Below are 23,592 nucleotides of genomic sequence, written 5' to 3'. Positions count from 1 at the left end.
AGCAAAGAAGAGCCTGGAATGTCGGATTCACTTGCGTGGCTTCACATGTGTTTCAGTGTTTTAGCGGGAATATCTAACAAGTTGGGGGCCAAAAGGAAAACGGGGATAGCAAATTCGATAAACGATTGGATCAAGTAGGATATCCCCATCACACGTGTGAAGGAGTGACAGTCTTAATCAACAGCCATTTCTTGGTCCTGACTGGCTGACGCGCCTGGGGACGTTTTTTGGGTTTATATTTGACGTGGACGTTGAAAATCACCAGTGAAGATAATTATTTGTTACATATGACATATCTTTGTACGAGGTACGGAGTACTCCGTAGCCATTCATCATTAGGATAATTATGGTTAACGGTAAGTTAGCATCTGCAATTATGAACCCATTGCCCGGGTAGGTACATATGTCAAAGCCTGGGCGAAAGGCAAATCCCCAGATGCCGACCGCCAGTTTAACTAGGCCAAGGCTTTCAAACCCGCAAAACCTGGGTAAAAGAATCGGTCAAACCCAACACACGGGCCGGATATGACTTCATTCCCCCAGTTTAGCATCTAACAATTTAGACTGTGCATACATGACTGTTAACTAGTCTGGGAATAGATCCATTATATGCACGGGGGTTTTACCACCGGGATCGCCGATAAATACGAACTCCCCCAGTCAGCGGTGTAATCTAACTAGCTGCGCCTTGATTTTCAGGGATGTGGATCAACAATTCCCTATGTTGTTTGGCTATGTGACGAATTCCAAGAACGCCTTTTTTCGCTTATGATTGGGACAGACCCGTATGGGTCTGTGGCTTAGGCATATGTGGCGCTAGTTGTATTTTGGTGCCAAACACGGACACTCCGAGTGACAGCTCGCACTTTTCCCCTGTACCGGCTAGGGCTATATGGCGTAATTAGTGTAGATAGTCTAGATGAATACGGTCAGTGGGAAATGCGGAGGGGAGGGTCAAGGCGCCGAGATTCTGTCCTCTTTTCGTGGTATTTTAATCACCTCGGTGTTGTTGTGTCAACAGCACATTAAGGGATGGGATCTTGATAATCAAAACCATATTAATCAGCAATTGAATCTCCGATTTTGACCTAAAAATGAGAAATGTCACTTTATCACCGTGCATCCGGAAAAAAATAATGATAGATTGACATTCATCCATCCATTTTGGGCAGACCCACCATTAGTTTTCTTCGGATATGTAACACCCAGTGATCAAGGGATATACGAGATTTATCTGTAGATATACGACGTATGTCGTGACAGATGAATAGTATCCTGTGAGTTGTAGATACAACAAGGAGGGGAGAACTGCTGCCCTGATTTACTAATTAGGAAATCGCACAAAAGGCAACCAAAATGAAGCAGGCCAAATCGCGATCACCAAAAAGAATGCGGCTCTTGTACAGCGCCCGAGCAAATCCGAGGAGAACTACCAGAAAAAAAATCAATCTTGATACAACATGCTGTAATGATCGCCTGCCATGGTTACTAATAAGGAATAGCGTGTGAAACAGACACTAACCCACCCAATCGACCGCCCTAAGGAATGCCCACCAAGTCCTCGGAAGGCATTTCAGGGATCTGATTGGAGGGGAGTTAGGAATCTCTCATTTCATTTCTTATTGGGTCGTGACACATGAGCCAATCACCCTCTGGGCACGCGGCTGGCCTGCCGAGTTATGGAGGGGGACGCTAAATGAATGGGGTCCCGTCTCGGATCGACCGAACTCGTGGAATTTCGATTTGTATTTGTATTTGTGTGTTATATGTATAGTACGGAGTACTCCGTACCGTCCTTTCTCGTCTTTTCTTACTCCATACTCCGTAGATCCCCAAAACTCATCCTTGTTCTTTTTTGCTTGCTAGTTCTCCCAGAAAAAGGGTACATCCCCAGATCTGGTCCATTATACTTTCTGCTTGTCTTACCTTATGCTTGTATACTAACCTGTAGTCCCGCTCTTCCTTCCACCATGATTTGATGTAAAGAGAGTTGGACGGGTATGGAGTAGTCTGACCCGCACTGGCGGGATAGAACATTTTTGGAGAGTACAAGATAGACATTTCCCCCCCTTAAGATGTTGATTTCCATTCTCCTCCGTATACCCTGGTAAGCTGGTCCACACGTATATGCGTATATGCATACCGGGGTGACGAGGCTAAAGAGGGTCTGGGGGAAAAGGGGCCGCCAAGACCACAGGAGCGAGCCCCTACCTACTATGCAGAACGGAGGTGCCGATGACAAGAAAATTAGCAATTAATCATTATTATACTCCGTACATTGCAATTCATTCTCGTGCAACGGTTGACTTTCTGACAGGAGGCTTCTCCTGATCCCCGTCAAAAATCTAATTTGTGTTAGTGTTGCAGAGGTTTCGAAGCAAAAGGACCAGTAACTTTATAATTGCTTTTCATCCATGGATCTCAATATGCGCCATCGACAAATTTGGTTCTTCTGAGCACGATGGACGATCTATCTCAATGCAGGTACTTTGGGAAAAACCAATATTTGCTTCCACCGGAATTCCGGAATAAACATTCAGAAATCGTACATATCTCGTAGGGCGGAATGAGCCAAAAGTGGATAAAGGTAGGCGAGCTGTCAGAACCCATAACGACTATATAGTGGGTTATATATTGACTATTGACGGGATCGCAGAGATTGGGCGCCTGATGAAGGCTGGGCCGATGGCCTAGACAAAACAACTATGGAGTACGGGGGTACCGTGCATACTATAGTACAAAATAGTGTGTACACAAGTCTCTTCCTTTGATTTGAAATATCCTCTGAGGTTAGAGTAGATAACTAGAGGTACAACATTACTAATCGACGGTAATTACCTACTTGAGAATAATAGAATAATATCCAGACCAGATATAGACCCATGTTCGAGGATTCCCATGTGCAGATAGTAATAATAGCCCGAGGGTCCCAAATTTATCTGCATGGGCGCTAAGTGTCCCTGTCCCTGTTCACAGCCCCAACACGTTCAACTGGTTCGTGCCAAAAAAATACGGTATGTAATGGTATGATATTATATTACTACTATATTATTATATTATATTTTATTGTTTTATGTATTATTTGCTTTTTTTTGTTTAGTCTGGAGTACTTTTTATTTTTATTTTTTCATTTCATTTTTAATTCAATTCAATTTTCAATTTCCTTTTTCTTTTCCTTTTTTTTTAAAAAAAAAATAAAAAATACAAAAAATATAATTTCCAGACACAAGACTATAACTAACTACTGTACGGCGGGCCCATCGTCACCATTTGACAATGCTTCCTTCTCTTTGATAATCTATAATACCCTCTCTTCCCTCCCTCAAGTCTGTCATGAATTTATAGCACTCGACAATCTAGCGCAATCTTCGTCTTCGACCATTTCGGGAATACGCTTATCAAACCTTGTCTCCCTCGACTGTTCTCTGTCGATCGACATTGCTTCACTACCCGTGTCTGTGGAGTTGCATTCATTTTGGATGTGACCTCCCTGCCTCGCGATACAGTGTACCTCCTTACCTCCTTGCATGAGACCCTATTCTCTCTGTCAATTGCGCACGTTGCCTCATTTTCGTGGTCGGTGTCTTTGGTTAGCCGAGCGGGCCGCGATCTCACCCAGGAACCTTATCACCGGTATGTCCATACGTCGCAAAATTGCAATCCTCTGAAATAGCATGTACTGACTATTTTTTTTTTTTGTGTCTAGGATCGCCATCGCGCATTGCATTGTTTAATCAAGGAGATGACGAGCTTTGAATCCCACACCGATTTCACTCTCTTCCCTTTCCACGCTCGACCCAAGATGATGGCCCTTGAAGCTACCAGGCCTAAACAACTTCCATACTTCGATCCCATGACCATGGACCCCTCTATGTTCTCTTTTCCCGTTGAGAGTCTTTCCAACTACACACAAGGCCATGAGATGTCCCATACTTCCAATTCGTACTACGATACCCACCCTTTGTTGGAGTCTGCAGATCTGCAAAATCCTACATATTTTTCTTCTATACCAGCCACACCCCCTTCAATTTCTGCCTCTCACTCTGCTGAGCCATATATTCCCACCGGGTCTGCTGCCTCAGGACAGTCCATTGCTAGCGCATCCTCTTCGGCAATGGGATCACCATACTCAGGAACCGCGCATGCCTTCCAGGAGAACTGGGTGAATACGAACCACGGATTGGGTTTGCCAGCCGCAGTGATGAACGACCTTTTCTCTCAGGAGTACATGGGAAGTACGTTGGAAATGGAAATGCCCTACCAAGAAAAGTTCCCGGACCCTTTTGTCGGTAAAGTTTTGATACTCAATCGCAAAAGCTGTCTGTTGTACTGACAATGCATACCAGATCCCTCATTGATCCAGCCGGCGCAACAAGCACCTGGAATCACCCCGACTATCTCATATCCCGACCAACCCACCTCTTCTTACTCAAACGTTCCACCCAATTACATGTCTCACTCCCCCCGCCCCGTCGCCTCTCCCATATAATGACAACGCAGACCATCACACCTCCCCACACTCACACCCATTACAACACACTGGACCATCTCCCCTCATGGTCCCACACAGGTCGCATTCACGACCCCTGTCGATCTATGATCGACGATCGTCCATCTCATCAATTCATTCCCGACGCTCGCAACACAGCCCGGCTCTTAGCAGCATCGAGCCTGACGAAGATATCAAAGAAAAAGGCCGCTGCCCACACCCTGACTGTGGCAGAGTCTTCAAAGACCTGAAAGCCCACATGCTGACTCACCAGTCTGAGCGACCCGAGAAGTGCCCAATCCTGAACTGCGAATACCACATCAAGGGCTTCGCCCGCAAGTACGACAAGAACCGCCACACCCTCACCCACTACAAAGGGACCATGGTATGCGGTTTCTGCCCGGGCTCCGGCTCCCCCGCGGAAAAGAGCTTCAATCGCGCCGATGTCTTCAAGCGTCACTTGACCTCCGTTCACGGTGTTGAACAGACCCCACCAAACTGCCGGAAGCGCAGCCCCGGGGCAACGAAGAAGGGCACCAACTACAGCCCCGACGCAACAGGAAAGTGCTCAACCTGTTCATCGACCTTCAGCAACGCGCAGGACTTCTACGAGCATCTGGACGACTGTGTCCTCCGCGTTGTGCAGCAAGAAGAGCCCTCGGAGGCCATCAACCAGCAGCGTCTGGCAGAGGTCGCTTCCGACGAGGAGGTCAAAAAGACTATGGAGAAGCACCAACTACTTGACGCGCCTGGCCCGGTCGACCAATTCGACGATTATGAAGACCAAGATGACGACGATACCCATGACCCTTCCAACTGGCGCGGTTTGAAGACCAAGCCCAGATCATCAAAGGGCAACATCCCTGCCTCCCGACCTATCATCGGCTCCGGCAATGCCGTCTCCAAGAATTCCTCCAAGGCCCCCCGCACTGTCCCAACCCGTCGCCGCAATAACCGCGGCAACTACCCGCAGTCTTGGGGATGCCCCGGTGGCAGCATGAAGACCAAGAAGCGTGTTCTGTGTGTCTTTGATGGCCAACGCCGTCTGTGGAAAGATGAGATGATGCTCAATAACGAGTTCGAGGTCCGTCTCAGACTCCCCGGTGGGGCGGGCGATGGCACCAACCGTGATGCCTACGTCACTGATCTGGATGTCGAGACGATGAAGCGTGCCGAGGGTGTGCTGAGTGCCACCGAGGAGGAACGTGGTCCTTGGATGAACGGTCCTTCGCCTCATATTATGGGTCAGCCGGCGATGCTATTACCGGAACTGTCCCACGATGATGAGATTTCCCTCAATGAATTAATGGCTTAAACGACTTCCTTTTGTGTTTCCCCCCTTTACTCCTTATTACTCCCTACTCCCTATCTTCCTTCTCCCCTTCGTGTCTATTTTTCTGTCTCATATTTCCGTACAGCAGTGGCGTCTTGATGAGCGATTTGTCCGAGTGCGGATTATGGATGATACCTTGGGATTGACATGTTTGAATGACTTTTGCTTTTCTGTCTTGTCTTCAGGCTGGTCTTATATGCCTGTATACCAGATCCTGCTGGTCGGGATCCTATCAAGACACTATTAATTGGAAACTAAAATGAGTGTCTAATTGCAAATTTATTAAACAAAAAACATTCCATATAAATTCCTTGAAGAAACAACTACAAACTGTATAGCGTAAACCAGTAGAAAGCCTAAAAGAAAGGGAAAGGTAGAACCCCGTCTGCCGATCTCCACCCCCATGTTCCGCCATCTCCCCCGGTCTCAACTCCATTCAACCTCCACGATGCAATTAGGACTTTCAGAACCTCTCCCCACCCTCGTCGCAAGACGCTTTACAGCTGCTAAAGATACCGACCATCTTGTGTTCTCCTCAACCCATCTGTCCATCATTAATGCGGCAGGGATATCAGTTAGTGACGATAAGACTCCGACCACGGCATCTCTAACCCGCAAACCCAGTACCAACTTCGCTACTGCCCTGCTCTGGCAAAGAAACCCTCAAATTTGAAACCCGACAATGGCCCGAAAACACCAAAGCCCGATCCCTTCGAGAATCCATCTCCAGATCTTTTGATCGCCCAGTTCCCGCCCGAGAACCCCGCCTACAACCTCATCCTCAACAAGTTTCCCGTCATCCCAAACCACTTCCTCCTCGTTACAAAAGACTGGCAAGCACAGACCGATATCCTCGATAAGTCCGATCTCGAAGCTACATACGAGTGTTTAAAAGCCTGGAACACCAACGACGATGGCTCTCGATCCACAACCGGCTTGTCTTCAAAGAGCCTCTTCGCCTTCTTCAACTCCGGCGATGACAGCGGCGCAAGCCAACCACACCGCCATCTCCAATTCCTTCCCGTCGAAGCAATGCGTCAGCCAGGTTCGGAGTCTTGGCACCCGCTGATCGACCTCCTCACCTCCCAACCAACCTCCCCATCCCCAACACCGAAGTTCCAGCACCTCCCAGGTCTCCCCTTCGCCCACTTCGCCCTTCCAATCCCCCCAAACCCCTCCGCTGAAACCCTGCACGCAATTTATCTCACTCTCTACAAGGCCGCGGCCGCAGCGACGCGTGGACGAACACCGAGCCAGGACACTGAGTCCCTTCCCACACAGGGACCATCGTCTATAAGCTACAACCTGGCCATGACCCGCTCGACGATGATGATCTGCCCGCGCAGACAGGAAACCGCACTTGTCCCCGTCGACAGCGCGGCGACGCGCGATATCGTTGATCCCGGCGTGCTCTCGCTGAATGGTACTATCCTCGCTGCGACGTTGATGGTTAAGGCTGAGGGTGAGTGGGATGCTTTGCGTGAGAACCCGGAACATTTGACGCAGGTTCTTGCTACGATTGGATATCCTCGTACGGATTCTCGCGGGCCTTCGCTGTGAATAGTTTTCTGGGGTTGTTGTATAGCTACGCGGTGGATGTGGGAGAATACTTGCATGCCAGAATCAAATACCCGGGATGGAATTGCGTGAGGTGTATAAATTGAATGCATATCTAGTCTTGTATTTTTGTCATCGACATGATATCAAAACAAAATTTAGTCAAGATCTTCCAATGGAAAATACATACATACCTTGTTTTTATATGCTGCATAAACATGAAGAGAAGTTGGAGTTGGAAGAATCTGGGTTCTGAATACGGAACAAGGACAAGATAGAGGGAGGTCTCTATCACAAAGGATCATGTCCCAAGTCACTGCCCGCATAGTACCCGAAGCATCTAGTAATCCACTGAAGCTTCCAAAATTTCCCCGTGATACCAGTATTGAGTTCATGGATGTAGGTACGAAGGGACCTACCATGAATGTCGTGGGAGCGACAGGGATGAGAGACCTTCGTTCTCGAGGTGTTTCTACCATCGGCTCATCAAGAGACCTGGAAGACAGTCAATGGGCCAGTAACACTGCTTGCCGTCATAGAAAGTGAATAGCACCGACACCAACAGCAGCTCAACCCAACCAAAGGTAAACCTACTTTACTAACCAGAGACATCCATGAATATTCCCTTTGTTCAGATATAGCCATCCTGCCCGTTCATCATAAGTTTTCAAGAGCCAGAGATATATCAATAATCAAAAGCACCAGATAGAGGAAACGAGATCATTTGAAATGTAGAACCTTTGTCCAAACTTGTGTAGGAAAACGGAGGGGTGATAGTTTGGTGCTTTCCCATTTTCCCTCCTTTTCGGTGTATTGTGTGAACCCCGAGCTAGACCAAACACAAGCCATGAGAAGCGAGAAGCGGAATCCCAAAGACCAGCAGATGTTGAGAGCGGAAACAAAGAAGATATATCTGCAGGAACGAACGCCTTCCTAGATAGGCAGGTGCTGAGAGTGTTGTACGTGACACCATAAACTCCAATTAGTTGCGTCCATGTCATTATAGAGCGGCGGAATCGATATCTGAAAACGAGTGGGCGTTGCTGTAAGTACACCCTGATAGAGAAAATGTCCTTCCCGTAGATAGAGCTTTCTCGCGGTCTTTTTATGTAGATTTCATTGCAAGGGTAACATGCCGCTGGATGCACGTGACTCCATGAACCCCAATTGCCTCTGTCCATTTGTTTGTAGAGCGACTGGATCGATTTCGGAAAATGAGCGGGCACTGCTGCAGGTAAACCTGATAGATAAGATGTTAATCTAGCGGATGTAGCTTTCTCCACTAGTCATTTGAGATGGATCTGGTCGAGATGTCATTATCTTGCCGGATATCATGAGGTACCCTTTTTGCCATGATGGTAGTTATTTGTGACTTTTCGTGGAAGTTCGGGATCTCACATAGTTTGCAGCCTCATGGCGGCTGTGATGTTCGTCAACTTCGTCGCTTGGTAGCGTGCATCGTGGGAGGGGATCATGGTTTCATTGGCGGTTCCGTATATCTTGGCCGCCGCCTGGGCGTAAAGGTAGTGGATATGATGGTATGGAGGCTTCCGAGGTCGCCAGACTGAACTTTGGTAAAAAGGAAGTCTTGTAAATGTGTTCTTTTGTCAGAGACGAGAGCGAATGGGCTGGTCGCGCTATTTGAATAGAGATGAATCGCCATCAATATAGTCATCGCCGGGGTGACAGCGACGACGATGCGACCTGCCAACATCGTATAATCAGTCTGGAATCTACTCTCCAAGTGTTATACTTACTAGGCCTAATGCATACAAGCCCATATTTTCACATGATAGACCTTTGTGTCCCGTAGACTGGATTGATTTTACCTGCCATACTTCCAATTTTCCTTCTGATAATTATTAGCTGTGAGTTATGCTGGTAGTCTCGGTCTTGAAACCAAATTCCATGTTAATTTTCCCATTGTACTCCATAATAGAATATTGATAATTCCGATAATTCCCCAGACGCGAAAGTGAAACATTTGACTAACCAGATGCACTGCACTACAGGAATAGACCGGGTCGCTCGTGAGTCATTACACAAGAGCTTTTATGCTTTATCTTCGCCTAATTTAAGTCAACTCACTAGACAGGGGTCCGTGGCCGGGCAATATACTCCGTACTGGGGCGTAGACCCGGGGGCCAACCATGTGATGTATACAAAATTCATCATGATTGGCCAAAATACTTAGTCTCATTCCCGTGTCCCCCTTAATTGGCCGTGCAGACCCTTACGCTGTGCCGTTTATGGTGTTTAAGCCTCAACTTCCCCTTGATACACCGTGCTTCTCGTATTGAGATTGGACCCCACATTTTGACTAAACTGATATTTAAGAACGATGGCCTCGCACTCATTGGTCTTGGTTTTTGTTTTGTCGAGCTACGGATATACTGCTCACTATGGAAAACAACAAAGAGTCAACAATGCCGATTGCATCAGCTGCGGCCGCTGGACCTGCTACGGATTCTGTAGTAGAAGCACAAACTGCTCCAAATACGGCGCCGGCGGATAGCACAGCGTCGCCTGCAGATGTTCCTACGGCATTGCCGACATCATTGTCCACAGCATCACCTACAGCATCGCCGACAGCACCTGAAGCAACCCCGACGCCCGAGCCTACGGCCACAAGATCATTGCCGGTATCCGACCCAATGGCAATCCTACCCGTGGAGAACGAACCTCCACCACAATACGATGAGTATGCTTCCCGATCCAAAGAAAACAGCCCGATCTAACAGAACCAGGCACAAGAAAGACGCAATCACAACTCCGGCTCCGGCTGTTACATTACCTCAAACCAACGAGAAAGGCACACCAATTGGCCCGCAAGTTCCAGTTGCCCTGCGGGTGATTCCACTGGCACAACTTGGTGAAGAGCCCGGACGTATCTGTTGTCCATTTTGCTTCCATGAGGTTCAGACCAGAGTGAACAAGGAGAGCACTAGTGCTACAAAGTGAGTATTCATCTATCCTCGCCTCAATTTCTGATTGGTCTTACTTCTGATGATGCTAATCTATCGTTTACTTTGTAGTATGGCGGCGGTGTGCTGCTGTCTCTTCGGCGGAATCTGCTGTGCATTCCTACCGTTCTGTATGGAAATGTGCCATGACTCGCATCACTTCTGTACGAACTGCGGCGTCCAAGTAGCAATTCATCCCCACGAAGGCCCTGTACAGCAATTCGGACCTAACTCACCTGGGGCAATTATCCAAGCACCGGCCCGCATCGAGCCGCCACAGGCTGTTATGAAGAACTAAGGAGGTGGTCTACAATGACCATAAGGAGTGAAGGATATGTACTATGTTTACTGAGTTGCATGATACCTTTTGTTTACTTTGAGATCTATGTCACTTTACTATTAATAATGAGAACAAGAATTGGCGAGACAGCATTTGAATTTCATTGATGAACCCTGACCCACGCAGGTGGACCAGCCACCTGTGTGGGGCAGGGTTCGAAACATAAGACAAGAACACGTCCCACTCAGGGGACCACGCCTTCCTCATCGGGCATTGTCCCGATCAGCTCGCGGTACAAGGTGGCGAGGATGGCGGCGTCGCGGGGGTCGGCCCAACGGCGGATCTGGTTGGCGATTTCAACCCGGGTGTCCCAGATGCGCTCGCTCAGCGCCTCGAACTCAGCCATGTCGAAGATGATGGCACCCTCGGCCATTGCCTGGCGGCGGTCCATGCTGGCCCGGAGATTGATGATGCCCACCTCAAAGGCTTGACGCATGCGGGTCGGGGTGTTGGTGGGGGTGGCGGTGGAAGGGGGAGCTCCGCCAGGCTGCGCGCTCATACTATTAGTAAGGTATGTTAGTATATTGTTAATTGGACCAATATGTATCAATTGTTTGTTTACTTACTTTACGGTGGTGCAGACACCGGTGGGAGAGAAGTATTATGTGGTGGGGGTGGACGGGCGTGGAGGTATACTACAACACGCTTGAGATAATTGGATGACGAATTGGGATGCTTGGAAAAGCAGTTTGTTCAGACGGTAAGATGTCAGAGGATGGGAGACGTTTGTAAGAAAGAAAGATCGTTTTGGGGCCTATCACGTATTTATAGTTCCCCAAACCGCCTGCAATCGAAACGCTGGAAAGGTAGGCGTCGAGTACAACGCGCGGGCAGGAAGGTAAACAATGAATAATGATACCATTTGAATAGAAACAATGTCTATAGCTTGGAACCTGTCGCTTTAGCTACTAGGTGTGCATTAACCGGCGTGACGGCCTTTCCAGTCCGATGGAATGAAACAATATTCTCCATACCCAACCTCTCGAATCCAATATGTGAGTCAACCGAAGCGCCTGCATTGTGGGCCATCATCTCAACGTTCTTCATAGCTGCGAGCTCAGGGCTAACTCGTGGCTCATCATAGTGCACATCTAAGCCAGCGGCAGCGAGCTTACCACTCTTCAAAGCATCGACAAGAGCGCTCTCATCAAGCAGCTTACCACGGGCAATGTTAATCAGTCGCGAACCGGTCTTCATCTTCGCCAGCAAAGATGCATTGAGCAGTGTCTCACCGCTGAACGGTGTTGCAACCATCACACAGTCCGAAACAGCAAGAAGACTGTCCATGTCCTTGTGATATGTTGCCTTCGAGACGGCTTCCAAGTGTGCCGGCATCTGGACGATGTCATGATAGTGAATCTTCATGTTCATGGCCAGGAAGGCCTTTTCGGCAGTGCGCCGTCCAATTTGACCAAATCCGATGATTCCAAGTGTATGTCCATTGGGATTATGTGAGACCATCGCCAGGTTGCGGTTTGCATCGACAAAGGCATCGGCATCTACGGCGCGTGCGGCAATGTGTGACCAAGAGAACAGACGGAATGTTGAGATAATGAGCCAGATGGCGGCATCGGCGACGGATTCTGTGCACGCTGCGGCAGCATTGCAGTAAGTAACTCCTGGATAGAGTATGAATGTTAGTCGATTTGTCCGTAACTCATATTTTCTCATTGTCCCATGTTGTATACATACCCTTCTTTGCCAAAGCTGCAGTATCAACCCAATCAAAGCCGGCGCCGGCACTGGCATAGACCTTGCAGGAAGCGGGGAGTAGCGAGATAAGCTCCTCATCCCAGTTTCCCATCTCGCCACCGGTATTCCAAAATGGGCGGTAGATGGCAAAGAAGTCGCCGAATTGGCGCTCTTTTAGGGCTCGGATAAACTCCGGCCGAGACATGCTGTAGGACCGGCGGATCTCGAAGGCATCTTTGAACTTGCTGTATTGATCATGATTCCAGCGGATGTCGTCGCCGAGATGGAGGACAATTGGTTTCGACATTTTGAGAGGACTTTTGGGTGGACTTTGGGATTGTATAGATCGGATCGGTGGCTGGAATAGGGTTTAGAGGTACTTGATGACGGCCAACAGGCAAATTAGTACAAGAAAAATTGCAGAACTTGATTTGAAAATTGCATTTCTAAGCTGGCAGTGCGGAATTAGTTAAATATCTCTTTTCCGACTCTGTTGTTGATGTTCATCACGGCTATTGCATTTTTTTACCCCACGGCTATTGAGCGACCGCCCGGGGTAGCGGGTATCGATGCCCCCGGTTAATGAAATCCGAGACGTCAACCACCGAGTTAATTATGGCGATTCCATACCTATCAGACGAAACGACAAGCAAAAAGGAAACAGGGTTATACTTTCTAAAGGAGATGAATCGTTGAGAACTGTTTGCCTCAGATAATCCTACAGAAGCGAGCTATCCTCCTAAGGCAGAGGACCAACATCCACCAGGACCGCGCATGACTAGCCAAGCCATTGAAAGCGAATCATGCGAAATAAATACATACCACTAAACTGCGTAAGCCGTCTACCGGCTATATGTGAGGTGCCTCCTACAATATCAGCCGCGTTTTGACGAGGTCGTGGGGTTGTAGATCCCCACATTACCGCATTGCAATCGCTCAATATTGTGATTGTGGGGTAAGCTGTCGATCAACGACTGAAAATTGATTGGTTCGTAATTGGATGGGACTAGGACAACTGCAGACTCACTTACCAGTGAGTGATAGAAAAATCCCTAAGTAACATAAATATTCCGAAAAAAAGAGGTTCTAGTGCATTTATGGGGTTGAAATCAACCATGTACTAAGCATCAAATATATATGGCATAGACAAGTGATGTGGCAACAGGACAACGGTCAAGACATTTAGCTTGACCCAGCCACTATATACCTCAGATTCCTAAAACCTCCTTCTCATCTAGCATGCATAATCCTCCGATTCTAGCTTACTCCCAGTCACATCCCGGTTCATAGAGGTACACGGTAGTGAAAGTGGCATACGACTCCTCCGGAAAATGGTTCCCAAGACAGGAGTTCATAGAATCATACTGCCGGCGGTCATACTAGACCGCAAAGGAGATCTAGATAGAAGCTTTGACAAAGGACGTGGAGACTCGCATCGGGTATCGAGGTGTCCACGGTTCTGCTTGGATTGTATCTATATCGCATTGAGGATGACTTTACAATAGACATGCTCCTCGAGACTTTCCTAGTGGATCTTAGATCAACGGATGCACCGTGGATTCTCGCTCCACTTCTGGCCCATCTTGCAATTAGGACATGAAAGCCTAAGAGGGCTAGTTTATTTAAATGTGATTTTCACTGCAGGGTCATAATCACGCGACGAGTTTGCGAGCTCGGATCAGGCTGATGTCCGTTAGGACATCGATAACCTGACAGCATGCCGAAGCTGCCCAAACTTAAGCTTTCCCAATTCCATGCAGATAGATCCCAATAAAAATATATATTGATCACATTGGATATCAGCTAGTACATGGTAACTTAATCTTAATTATATATGTGGTTAAGATTCCAACATTCCAAAAGTAATCAAAAGGAAAAGTATACAAAGACAACGCTACAACACAAAAACTCAGACCAGCTGATTACAAACAAAATACAAAATAATGCCAAAATCGTTGCATATCAGAAGCAAAATGGGAAAAAAAAGGAACCAATCCACCCTTAACCTTCAGGATATCCATCCAAAGACCAAATCAAAGCGTGATGTTATGAATCTCGCACCACTTCTTCTTGCAAGTAGCATTACCAAAATGATAAGATCCGCCATTCACCCAAATTTGCTCGGCAACCTTCTTCCAAGATACCTTTGGGGGCTCATTCATGTTGACGCTGACGTTGGTCAGTGAACTGTAAGCATCGTGTGATTCCGCGTGAATGGTGACGGCTTGGCAAAGGAGTTGGATCTGTAAGAATGGGGCCATGTTAGTCAGATGTATTTTAGAAGTAAACAAAGAACGGTTTCTCAACTCACATCCTTATGCTGCCATTTAGGCTTTCGCACGCGCTGCTCTTTAGACTTGGTGAGGGTGCGGTATCGGCCTCGCAATGTAGACTCCGCCTCCTTGAACGCGCCAACTCGCTTGATGTCCTTATATGATAGTCCACGGCGCTTGCAGTCAATGAGGAATGTGTTTCGCTCGTCGGTGTAGTGCAAGCCAGCTTCGATAATGGCTTGATCTTCTCCGCTCTGCTGCGAGGATCGTTCCTCTTCGTTGGTTGAGGCAGAGAAGGATGAGCTGAGACTTTTTGATGATTTCTGGTCCGGGGATCCAAATTCTGTGTCTGAGGAAATTGCCTGCGGCTTTGCGAGGCAAATTGGGTATGGTTCAGGTTGATACTGAGGAGCCTCGATGGAGGGTACGTAGACTCCGCAAACTGGAAAATGGGAGATGTGGCTCATGGGCCTGGTGGGCACAGGTGGGGCCAAAGTCATAGGCACAGGTCCAAAGGCAGGAATGGGAAGTCTGTGACTCGGTCCATAAATATGGGTTGCAGGTGGATTGTACTCGTTTGGGCAGGTGTATGCATTGGAGATGGGCCAAGGTGCATTATAGCCGTGGTGGGTTTGCCAGCCGCCATCCTCTGATGAGCCACTAGGATCACGAGTAGGATACCAGATATCATCGTCGTTTGATGGAGCGCAGCCAGACCATGTGAGATACCCATCCCAGTTTCCCGGCCTTGAATTTGGACGTGTGGTAGATGAAGGCACGAGATGTGGGTTGTGGGGGTAATTATTGGGGGGTGAGCTCATGGGATAGTCGGTGATGTCTGAGTTTGGGATATTGAACTGAGAGTTGGAAAAGTCTTTCTCATCTCCCGGAGTATCTGGAACCCCAAATGATGAAAAAGAGGGCATTTCTTCAGTGCCCAAGCGGAAGGGATTGCTAGCCACCGGGAACATGTTACTCCGTGGTGCTGGGTGCACTAGCCCAGCGTGTGTTTCCACACTGCCTGTGGTGAAAGGCTCGTCACAGTGGTCAAGTAGGTCAAGGTCAGATTCACAATAAGTGCTTCCGTTGCTCGAAAGCGTGCTGTTGATGTCCAGCTGTGTCGTGAATGGAGACACACTCTGCGAATATGCAGAAGTGCGAGGGCCTTCCACTCGGAGGGGCGTGTAGCGCCTGTCCTCTATGAGAGGCATGGGATGTCCCGGCAAACTATGCAGGTTCAGCATCGTTTTAGAGGGCTTTCGAGGCCGTTGTTGTGTTTGAAGTGATGGGGAAGGGTGCCGCAGTAAATGAAAGTCCAGAGGGGAATTTGATGCGCAGGGGTAGAAGACTGAGTACCAATCAGTGGAGGAAGAGGGAAATTGTTTATCAAAAACATCTGAACTCCCATAGAAGTCCGACGAGTAGGAGGATATAAGCTTGCCCGGCTCATGAGTGTACTCCTTCGGATAACCAATCCATGGCCTCGGCACAGGCACAACAAGAACGTCTGCCATATTGACGACGATGATAAATAAAAATGAAAATATTAAAAAGTCTATACTGAGTAGGCTAGATGGGTTATTGTCTTCCACGCTTCACCGCAACTACTGGTGAGTGTTGTACGCGGGTTGTCGCTGGGTGTGGACGACCGCTATCCTGGAGGTTTCCTCTTTGTCGGCCAGTGCACACTGGATATAGTGTGGAGCATTCGAGGAGACCTGCAGGGCTGACCGTTATGAGAAGTTAGCGCTTTGTTATATATGGAGAGGTTCCACCAGGACGGTAAGTACTGATTGGGCATCACTTACCGTATGCATACGATAGCAGGAAATTGACTGCCAGAAAGCAATACCACAAGGGAAGGTTAGGGCAAAAGCCGCTTTAAATAACTGTAATAAGTGGTCACAAGCCTCTAGTGACTCGCAAGTACCAGCTATGCCTCGCAATGGCACGGCAATGCGGCTGTTGAGAGATCGGTCTTGGTGGGGATTGGGCTATAAGTCAAGCCGTTAAATGCAATGCGGTCTCAGATCTGTCGGAAACTCAACCGTTAGGAGAAAGAAGGTGACTCCCCAGACTGCTGTAGTGTCAATATCCCAGGTTGCAGGTTGCCAACAGGGAGAGATTGTTTGAGAGACAGAATAGAATATAAAAGTTGGAAGTCGGGGATAGGGGATGGGATCACATCAAGTTTATATCACTGTACTAGAAGGTACAGCAAACCTAGGGCAAGATATTGTTCAGGTCTTTTAATAGACATCATGGATTGATCGAACCAGTGGCATCTGAACCATGTCTATCATATCCGCCAGCTCATTTCAACTTTTCGGCCCGTTTAATCTCAATCGAGGCCCGTGCCATTGCTAGATAAACAAGAAGAGTCTCGGCCTGTTCTAGGCGTGTAGAGAAAAGAGAGAAACAAAGAGAAATATAGACATGGGTTGGTACTCAAGGGTTTCTGAACCCTAGCCAGGTCAGAAATCTCAAATCAGCTGGACCCCGGTCGTATACCCATGATCCACTTGCCGAACGTTTCAGATCTTTTCTCTATTGTCCAGCGTCATGTCTTGATTTAGCCTCGATTCCGTGGGAGGCAAATGTATGTCTAGGAAAGGTGTGAAACGAGAGCGAAGAGTGGACGGGTTGTATTCTCGACGGTTTCGTGAAGGAGATCGTCGCTCCCGGCCGTTAGGCCCAAGTCAATATATCTCCGTTCGGTATTTGTTTTTCTTGTGCCTTCTATATCTGCATTTTATCCTATCCTAGGTGCTGGGTGAATTGGCCCCGGAATCCCCGTTGGCAACGGTCCCAGTATAGTATGCCGCGGATATCGTTGATCTCCGCCATGTACAACCCTAGGCAGGGCTATGCGCCCGTCTGCAGGTCTACCTGATCGGCAAACTCTCTAGATATCCATGACTTGGCGGTGGCTCGGGCAGTTTTGGAATGTTCCATCCTGAGCGGGTAGACACAGAGAGCTTATGGGGAAAGCTAAGTGACATCTGGGCCAATCACACCAATGGGACCAATCCAACCTGCTTAAGAAAAAGCAATGTAAAGAGGATGCTGGTAAAAGCAATTTCCTGGTTGGAAGCTTGCTGGAGAAGATTCTGTCCACGGACGTGACCTATCTAGTCTTTCGAGGCTCTAGCGTCAAACATAGGAGTTCGTTATACCAACATGAGTTCATGAAAGGCCCTATGAGATTCAGGGTTGAAGATCGACAAGATCCTTGCCAGGATTATTTCTATTTCTGTTGTGCTATTCTTGGAATAGAGTAGGATGATATTTGAGTAAATTCAACCATCAAAACAAAACAGACCACTAACATCCACAACCGCCGAGAGAAATAAATAAACTTCGCAAACTTATCAAGAAAAGCCTCAGAGCCCTTTTCCCCAGATCTCCACCGCCCTAAAAATGGGTATATTTAAAAGAAGCTTCTTTAACGACCGCTGGGATGGCCTAGGTGGCGTGGGAACCGGAAAGATCAGAAACGAGCCTGCAGCAGCACGAACGCGCAAAGATTCCGTCCGGCCTCCTAGCTAGGCGGGGATAACCTCAGTTCCCGATCCTGTGGGAAAGCCCCGAGTAAATTTCGTTTCTTTGAAGCAATGTTGTGTTGGTGTTACATGTCTGTGGAGTTGCCGCCCTAGTGGGTTTGGGATTTACCTTTTCCAGGTTCCAGGTGCTCGATTGACCGCTAGGCTTCATTTACCGCATATGCAGATCATGGTTAGTCCTATTATTGTGTGTTATTTTCAGGACAGTTTTACCCGGTGATATGTACTATATGTCAGGCAGTATTAAGACCTAGATAAATCCGAAACAAATCTGGGGGAGGGGTGGGGAGGGAACAGACAGGTTGGATGCGTCGTGTTGATACGAGCAGTGGGCCTAGGGATGATCAGCGGAGGAGCAAAAGGAAAGAATTCAAAAAAAAAAAAAAAAGCAAAAAGAGGTTGGTGTTGTCTAATTTGAAAGGAGTCTCTCGGCAGCCTGTTGCCCGTTGGTTGTCTGTTGGTTATTGATTGGTTAGATTAGGGCTCGGGGATCCCGGATACCGGGGTTGTGGGTAGGTACTTTAGTGCCTGCTTTAGTGTAGTTTATCTGGGATTTTTTTAGCTCTCAAGTATGCCAAGTAGATCAATAAAATGAAGGGCATCGGCTGTTTGGCCAAAAACAGAAACAAAAACCCTGCAATTAGTTTTGAGGTTGAGACATGGAAGCTGAAGGATTCTTCTTCATTCACATATGAGGACTCGGCTCCTTCCTAACAGAGACTATAATTGTCGCAGACCAGGAATCTGGGCATCTAGATGAGGCATAAGACGCAATTCAGAGGTGGGAGGAACATCCAGCCTACCGCATTCCAGGCCATGGCTTGCTGGCATGTAGCTATGCACTGTCGCGGTTAGTGCGCTAACAACTCCCAGTTAAAAAGACACATTGTGACACAATGTTGGTTTTTGTTTCACAAATTTTACCTCCCACCGAAGGTTTCGGGAAATATGCGGCATTTTTAGAGTCAGAATTTTCAATTATGGCCTCTACAGCCGGTAATATCTTGTCTAGCCTTGCATGGGGTGCCAGGGAGATGTTACTCAGGGATCGGAACATGACTGGTGGACTAGGTTATTGATTTCCTACCCTCAATCAGGTAAATGGTTGTTTTAGTATTGTCTGTGATAAGTAGGACACTTTATATACCCACCCCCACTCAAGAGAGTGTAAAGTAGGGTAGAATGTCTCACAAATATCGAGGCAATAAAAGAACACGATGTCTATTTACTGGATCAAGCGCCCCTGTAGAACTCATAGTCATACTATTTTCTGGTAGGACATGCCATATAGAAGGAGTCTGTAAGGACCATCCCCGGTGCGCCAGACGTTTGAACTCCCCGCCGCTTTCCCGCTTCCGTCGGCCAGCTGCGTCGTTCCAGGATAACAACCAGTCAAAGAGTCGGTCAATAGGGAGTAGTTTCAATGAAGTTCGATTGTAGGTAGACTACGGAAGGACTGGGCCGTGGTCTTGTAGTCAAATTGTACAATAGCGTCGGGGAGGTCATGAAACAGTACGGATTATAGAGTAGACAGGTGGAAAATGTCCAAAGAAGGTGATGAGATGTTAGGTCAATAAAGAGTATAATATGAACCGAGGGACAAACTATATATGTTTGGGTTCTCAATAATCAGTAGAGATTAAAAGAAGGATGGTAGTGAAATGCAAGCGTCCAACTAACTTGATATATATTCGGAAGCCGGTGAATGCAAAAGTATCCCCTTTCATATCTCCAAGCCAAAGCAACAAGTAGCTAAGGAAACATGCATCAAGTTAATGCGCAGATATATAGGAATAATGCTCTGCTTTCTGCGAGTTCAGTTCTCTAGGATCCTCAAAATAGGTATGGAGTTGTGAGTATCAGCGAGACTGTGACCTCCTTCAAATCAGAACACGAGAGACATACAAAGACACCCCTCGCCACGGCTTCTAAAGATGGTGCAAAATATATAACAATACATATTATAATACTTTCGGCAAATGGTAGCACGATGTGCAAGCTTTTATTTTAGTTTTAGGGTTTACTATAGAAAGTGGTTATGCAAGGTAGGATCCGAATATATATCCAAATATGGATAAAAAATTATCCAGACTTTCTTCCAAAACCCTAGGTCTTCATAGCCTTTATTGCAAAGGCCTAGTCCCGCTTCCTCTGTTTGTGTTGTGATGGATGCCGTGGATGCTAGGCTTCATCCAGTCACAGATGTAGTCTCATATTTGATAGAAGAGAACTGAATCCTTTCCTCTGCCCTATCACTGCTTCCTAGTAAACAAATAGCGCATTGTAAGGCAACATAGTAGCACCTCATGCACCGGGATTTCCCCTGGGGACTCAACTTGATGGAAGGAGAAGCCATCGTGATCATCTCACTAGTAACCTTGGAACCACTGGGATTGTACTTTTATAATGCTCCAATGCTGCCGGAGAATAGGTCCAAAGCCATCAAATCCATGCAAGTAATGCATAACCTGAACACTGACTTGGTCTGAGTACTCGCACGAACTGATAGCCTAACCCAACCCGATTGATATCATGGAGTTCACCAGGGGCCACAGGCTAAGTGGTTAAGTTAGAAGCTTTTTTTAAAATATGAAGCATGACTGCTCGCAGTCCCGTGGCCATTTCACTCGTTGGCCCGGATGCGATAAATGCTCCCACTGCCTAGCCATTGCTTCCCGTCTAGGATCCTACAATGATGATCCTAGCGATCATCGTGCCAATAGAGTGATATAGGAGTACGATGCCTGCTGCCCCCGAGCGTTTCCTGAACCCTTCTTAAGGAAAAGGTAAGGCTATGAAACTCCAGAAACTTTGCTGAACCTTTGTTATAGTTTAAAGAGAATGTTACCCAGGGGCCTCAGGAGTTAGCAACTCCTGAGAGAAAGACTAGGGCATATAATAAACAAAACCGGTCTTCTTACATGGTAGTTCACCGGGGATTTCTGATATAACGCTCAAACCTCTGTTGATGTGTACGTGTAGGTAAACACCACTGGAAAGGGAGGTCGGATTCTCTGAGAAAGACGCGTATGCAAAGCAAGAGATTGCCAAAACATAATAGGAGGAACTATTAGGCAAACGGACAGACCGGCAGACGGTCTACCCCTCTGGCCGCACCGTCTTGTTGACAATTGAAGTGACTGGATTGACCATTTCTCTAATGATAAGCAGCATAGGGTCCATGCAGACATGACAACGGATGGCATAGAATCCGATTACAATGCAAGGGCCCACTAGAGCTCTCCGCATCTCAACTTCAGAATGAAGGCGCCAGTCAACTTGTAACTTGTGTGAAGATCTAACTAGTTAGAGAATGATTGAACAAGGCGTGATGTTTGTCAACAGTATGAAGTCAAAACTCAGGGTTACACGGTCACAAGGAGCGACCTGAGCCATAATATGGCAATTGGGTGTCGCAAATTCATCGTGTTCTGCAGACCGCAGGTTGATAATAGCCTGGATTATGCCCACAGCGGCAAGACACATAACGGTCAGGTCGCATGAGTGCCCAACAAGCTTAATCTTGGCTAGAAGAGTCGAAGCAGCCTTGCTTAAGGTGTAAAATGTCGCTTTTGGAGCTGCCCAGCCGCTAGGGATGTCAGAATATTGGTATACCCTAGAGTCCTTTATGGCGTGGGAATCCTGTTCCAAGGTTGCAGTAATTTCGATAGGGTACATAATGGTCCTGTATCGATCAAAGCTCCAGCCGTTGATTGGCACAGTGGCCTTACTCGTTGTAGTCAGTCAGTGAGGTGTCAACTCAGGTTTCAAATAGAGATGGGTCGTTTTGCGATAGTGTGTGTTGACTAGTATTTTGAGAGTCGTCGGGTAATCTAATGAGTAGCTCTGCGTAAAAAAAAGGTAAAAAAAAGCTAAGGGTAGGGAAATGGAAATGGAAATGGAAATATAATACAGAACTCGTTCATTGGGTATCAAAAGCAACAAGGAAGACTCCACGATGACGATGCAAGGGAATCTAGTAATGACTGAGATGAAGTTGAGCATCCAGGCCACCTGGTAAGTAGGTACAGGTACATGAATGAGAGTGTTATGAAGAATGCTCGAAGCTGGAATCCGAGGAATCCGACATTGAGGAACCTCTCACTGGCACATGCACAGGAGTGCCAATACTTTCCAATCCTCGGGACTTTTCCAGAGCTCCACTGGAGGCATCGAGCTTTCCGTTCGAAACAACAGCAGCTTCCTTCTTGAGTCGCTCATAGTTGTCGCCAGCTTCTTTGATCATCGCCTGGATCTCTACCTCACGAATCGCGATATCTGCCTTCTCCTGCCTCAATTCCTCCATCCGGCTGATCATTTGTGTTTTTGAGACTTCCATAGATGCAAGAGACGTGCGCAATCTTTCAAAACTGCTAGCCAATCGTGGAAGAGATGTCACCTTGGGAGGAGTCTTCGGACGATCAATGTTGGCTGACTTGCCATGACCCATGGCTGCATGAACCTGAGCGGCTTCATAGGCGGCCTTTTCCTCCAAGTCAGAATCGTCTTCATCGGAAATACCCTCGGCATCATCGATGAGATCACGCATGGCTTCACGGTCCTTCCGCTTCTTTTCGCGCTCTGCCTTTCGGCCGAGCGCCATCTTGCCATCCTCCGTGAAGAACTCCTCGAACCCTTCGGCAAAGTCCTCATCGTCCCGAACAAGTCGTGTCTCTTCTTCGAGTTCTTTCTCCCCTCGTACAACCGCATCCCAGTCATCGGTGTTGGCTGCATTGTTAACGTCCAATGAAATGAACTCGTCCTCTGCAGCACCGTGTTCCATAGCCAGGCGTGCACGTCGGGCTTTTTTCTCCCGAATCTCGGCTTCGCTGGGGATATGTGCTTGGCCTGGAACAGTCATAATCTCCCCAAACTTCGCTGCAACATCCACAGCCTTGCTGGTTTCGTCGTCGGTTGTTGTCTTCGGTGTTGAGGGTGTGGAATCGCGAAGTTCCTTCAAATAGTCATTGCTGTAGGTAGGCCGGTCTGGGTCCTGGCCGAATCGCGCAGAAAGCGTTTCCGATGACACCGAAGGCAGCACACCGGCGCTCCTTTCCATTGCCTTGCGTCCTAGACCGTGGCGTTTCGGTATGACCACTTCGCTGCCTTCGTCTGCATCGTTCATTGACGTCTCGGCGCCAAATGATAACTGCAATTTGGACTTTTGCTTCGGCTTCTTAAAGGCAGCTGGGCGCTTAACGACTGGCTCTGCAAATCTTCATGTTAGCTGCAACCTTGGTAGGCGAATATCTAGGATAGAAAAAAAGTAATCGTAGCCCACATACCTGGCGCAGCGCTTCCATCATCATCCTCGTCATCCCCACCGACCTTGCGCGGCTTTCTGCGATTTCCAAATTTAGAGCTCATATTTGGAATTACCCA

The 23,592-nt window shown here is 47.6% G+C and overlaps 8 protein-coding genes across 8 annotated transcripts; 3 read left to right on the top strand and 5 right to left on the bottom strand.

Moving 5' to 3' along the window:
- Window positions 1-3,802: 3,802 nt before the first annotated feature.
- On the top strand, window positions 3,803-5,804 carry zfpA (uncharacterized protein; the record flags this gene model as incomplete). The annotated part of the gene is made up of 2 exons (XM_056877229.1): window positions 3,803-4,289; window positions 4,501-5,804. 2 exons carry the CDS (start codon window positions 3,803-3,805, stop codon window positions 5,802-5,804), a joined length of 1,791 nt encoding a protein of 596 aa, XP_056725809.1.
- Window positions 5,805-6,270: 466 nt separating this feature from the next.
- On the top strand, window positions 6,271-7,382 carry N7487_009498 (uncharacterized protein; the record flags this gene model as incomplete). The annotated part of the gene is made up of 2 exons (XM_056877228.1): window positions 6,271-6,396; window positions 6,447-7,382. The coding sequence occupies 2 exons, from the start codon at window positions 6,271-6,273 to the stop codon at window positions 7,380-7,382; spliced, it is 1,062 nt and encodes a 353-aa protein (XP_056725808.1).
- Window positions 7,383-9,781: 2,399 nt separating this feature from the next.
- On the top strand, window positions 9,782-10,640 carry N7487_009497 (LITAF-like zinc ribbon domain-containing protein; the record flags this gene model as incomplete). The annotated part of the gene is made up of 3 exons (XM_056877227.1): window positions 9,782-10,080; window positions 10,127-10,336; window positions 10,415-10,640. The coding sequence occupies 3 exons, from the start codon at window positions 9,782-9,784 to the stop codon at window positions 10,638-10,640; spliced, it is 735 nt and encodes a 244-aa protein (XP_056725807.1).
- A 226-nt stretch (window positions 10,641-10,866) lies between these two features.
- Window positions 10,867-11,181, bottom strand: N7487_009496 (uncharacterized protein; the record flags this gene model as incomplete). The annotated part of the gene is made up of 1 exon (XM_056877226.1): window positions 10,867-11,181. The coding sequence occupies one exon, from the start codon at window positions 11,179-11,181 to the stop codon at window positions 10,867-10,869; it is 315 nt and encodes a 104-aa protein (XP_056725806.1).
- Window positions 11,182-11,561: 380 nt separating this feature from the next.
- On the bottom strand, window positions 11,562-12,681 carry N7487_009495 (D-mandelate dehydrogenase-like dehydrogenase; the record flags this gene model as incomplete). Its single annotated transcript, XM_056877225.1, has 2 exons — window positions 11,562-12,301; window positions 12,375-12,681. 2 exons carry the CDS (start codon window positions 12,679-12,681, stop codon window positions 11,562-11,564), a joined length of 1,047 nt encoding a protein of 348 aa, XP_056725805.1.
- A 1,726-nt stretch (window positions 12,682-14,407) lies between these two features.
- On the bottom strand, window positions 14,408-16,161 carry N7487_009494 (uncharacterized protein; the record flags this gene model as incomplete). Its single annotated transcript, XM_056877224.1, has 2 exons — window positions 14,408-14,617; window positions 14,686-16,161. 2 exons carry the CDS (start codon window positions 16,159-16,161, stop codon window positions 14,408-14,410), a joined length of 1,686 nt encoding a protein of 561 aa, XP_056725804.1.
- Window positions 16,162-21,516: 5,355 nt separating this feature from the next.
- N7487_009493 (uncharacterized protein) lies at window positions 21,517-21,888 on the bottom strand (the record flags this gene model as incomplete). The annotated part of the gene is made up of 1 exon (XM_056877223.1): window positions 21,517-21,888. The coding sequence occupies one exon, from the start codon at window positions 21,886-21,888 to the stop codon at window positions 21,517-21,519; it is 372 nt and encodes a 123-aa protein (XP_056725803.1).
- A 370-nt stretch (window positions 21,889-22,258) lies between these two features.
- Window positions 22,259-23,577, bottom strand: N7487_009492 (uncharacterized protein; the record flags this gene model as incomplete). The annotated part of the gene is made up of 2 exons (XM_056877222.1): window positions 22,259-23,418; window positions 23,496-23,577. 2 exons carry the CDS (start codon window positions 23,575-23,577, stop codon window positions 22,259-22,261), a joined length of 1,242 nt encoding a protein of 413 aa, XP_056725802.1.
- Window positions 23,578-23,592: the final 15 nt, after the last annotated feature.

Source organism: Penicillium crustosum (assembly GCF_028827405.1).
Source record: "Penicillium crustosum strain IBT 35664 chromosome Unknown utg000004l_segment0_segment0, whole genome shotgun sequence".
NCBI classification, from domain to species: Eukaryota; Fungi; Ascomycota; class Eurotiomycetes; order Eurotiales; family Aspergillaceae; genus Penicillium; species Penicillium crustosum.
Note: the sequence above shows the minus strand (reverse complement) of the source record. Positions and strands in the feature narration are given on the sequence as shown.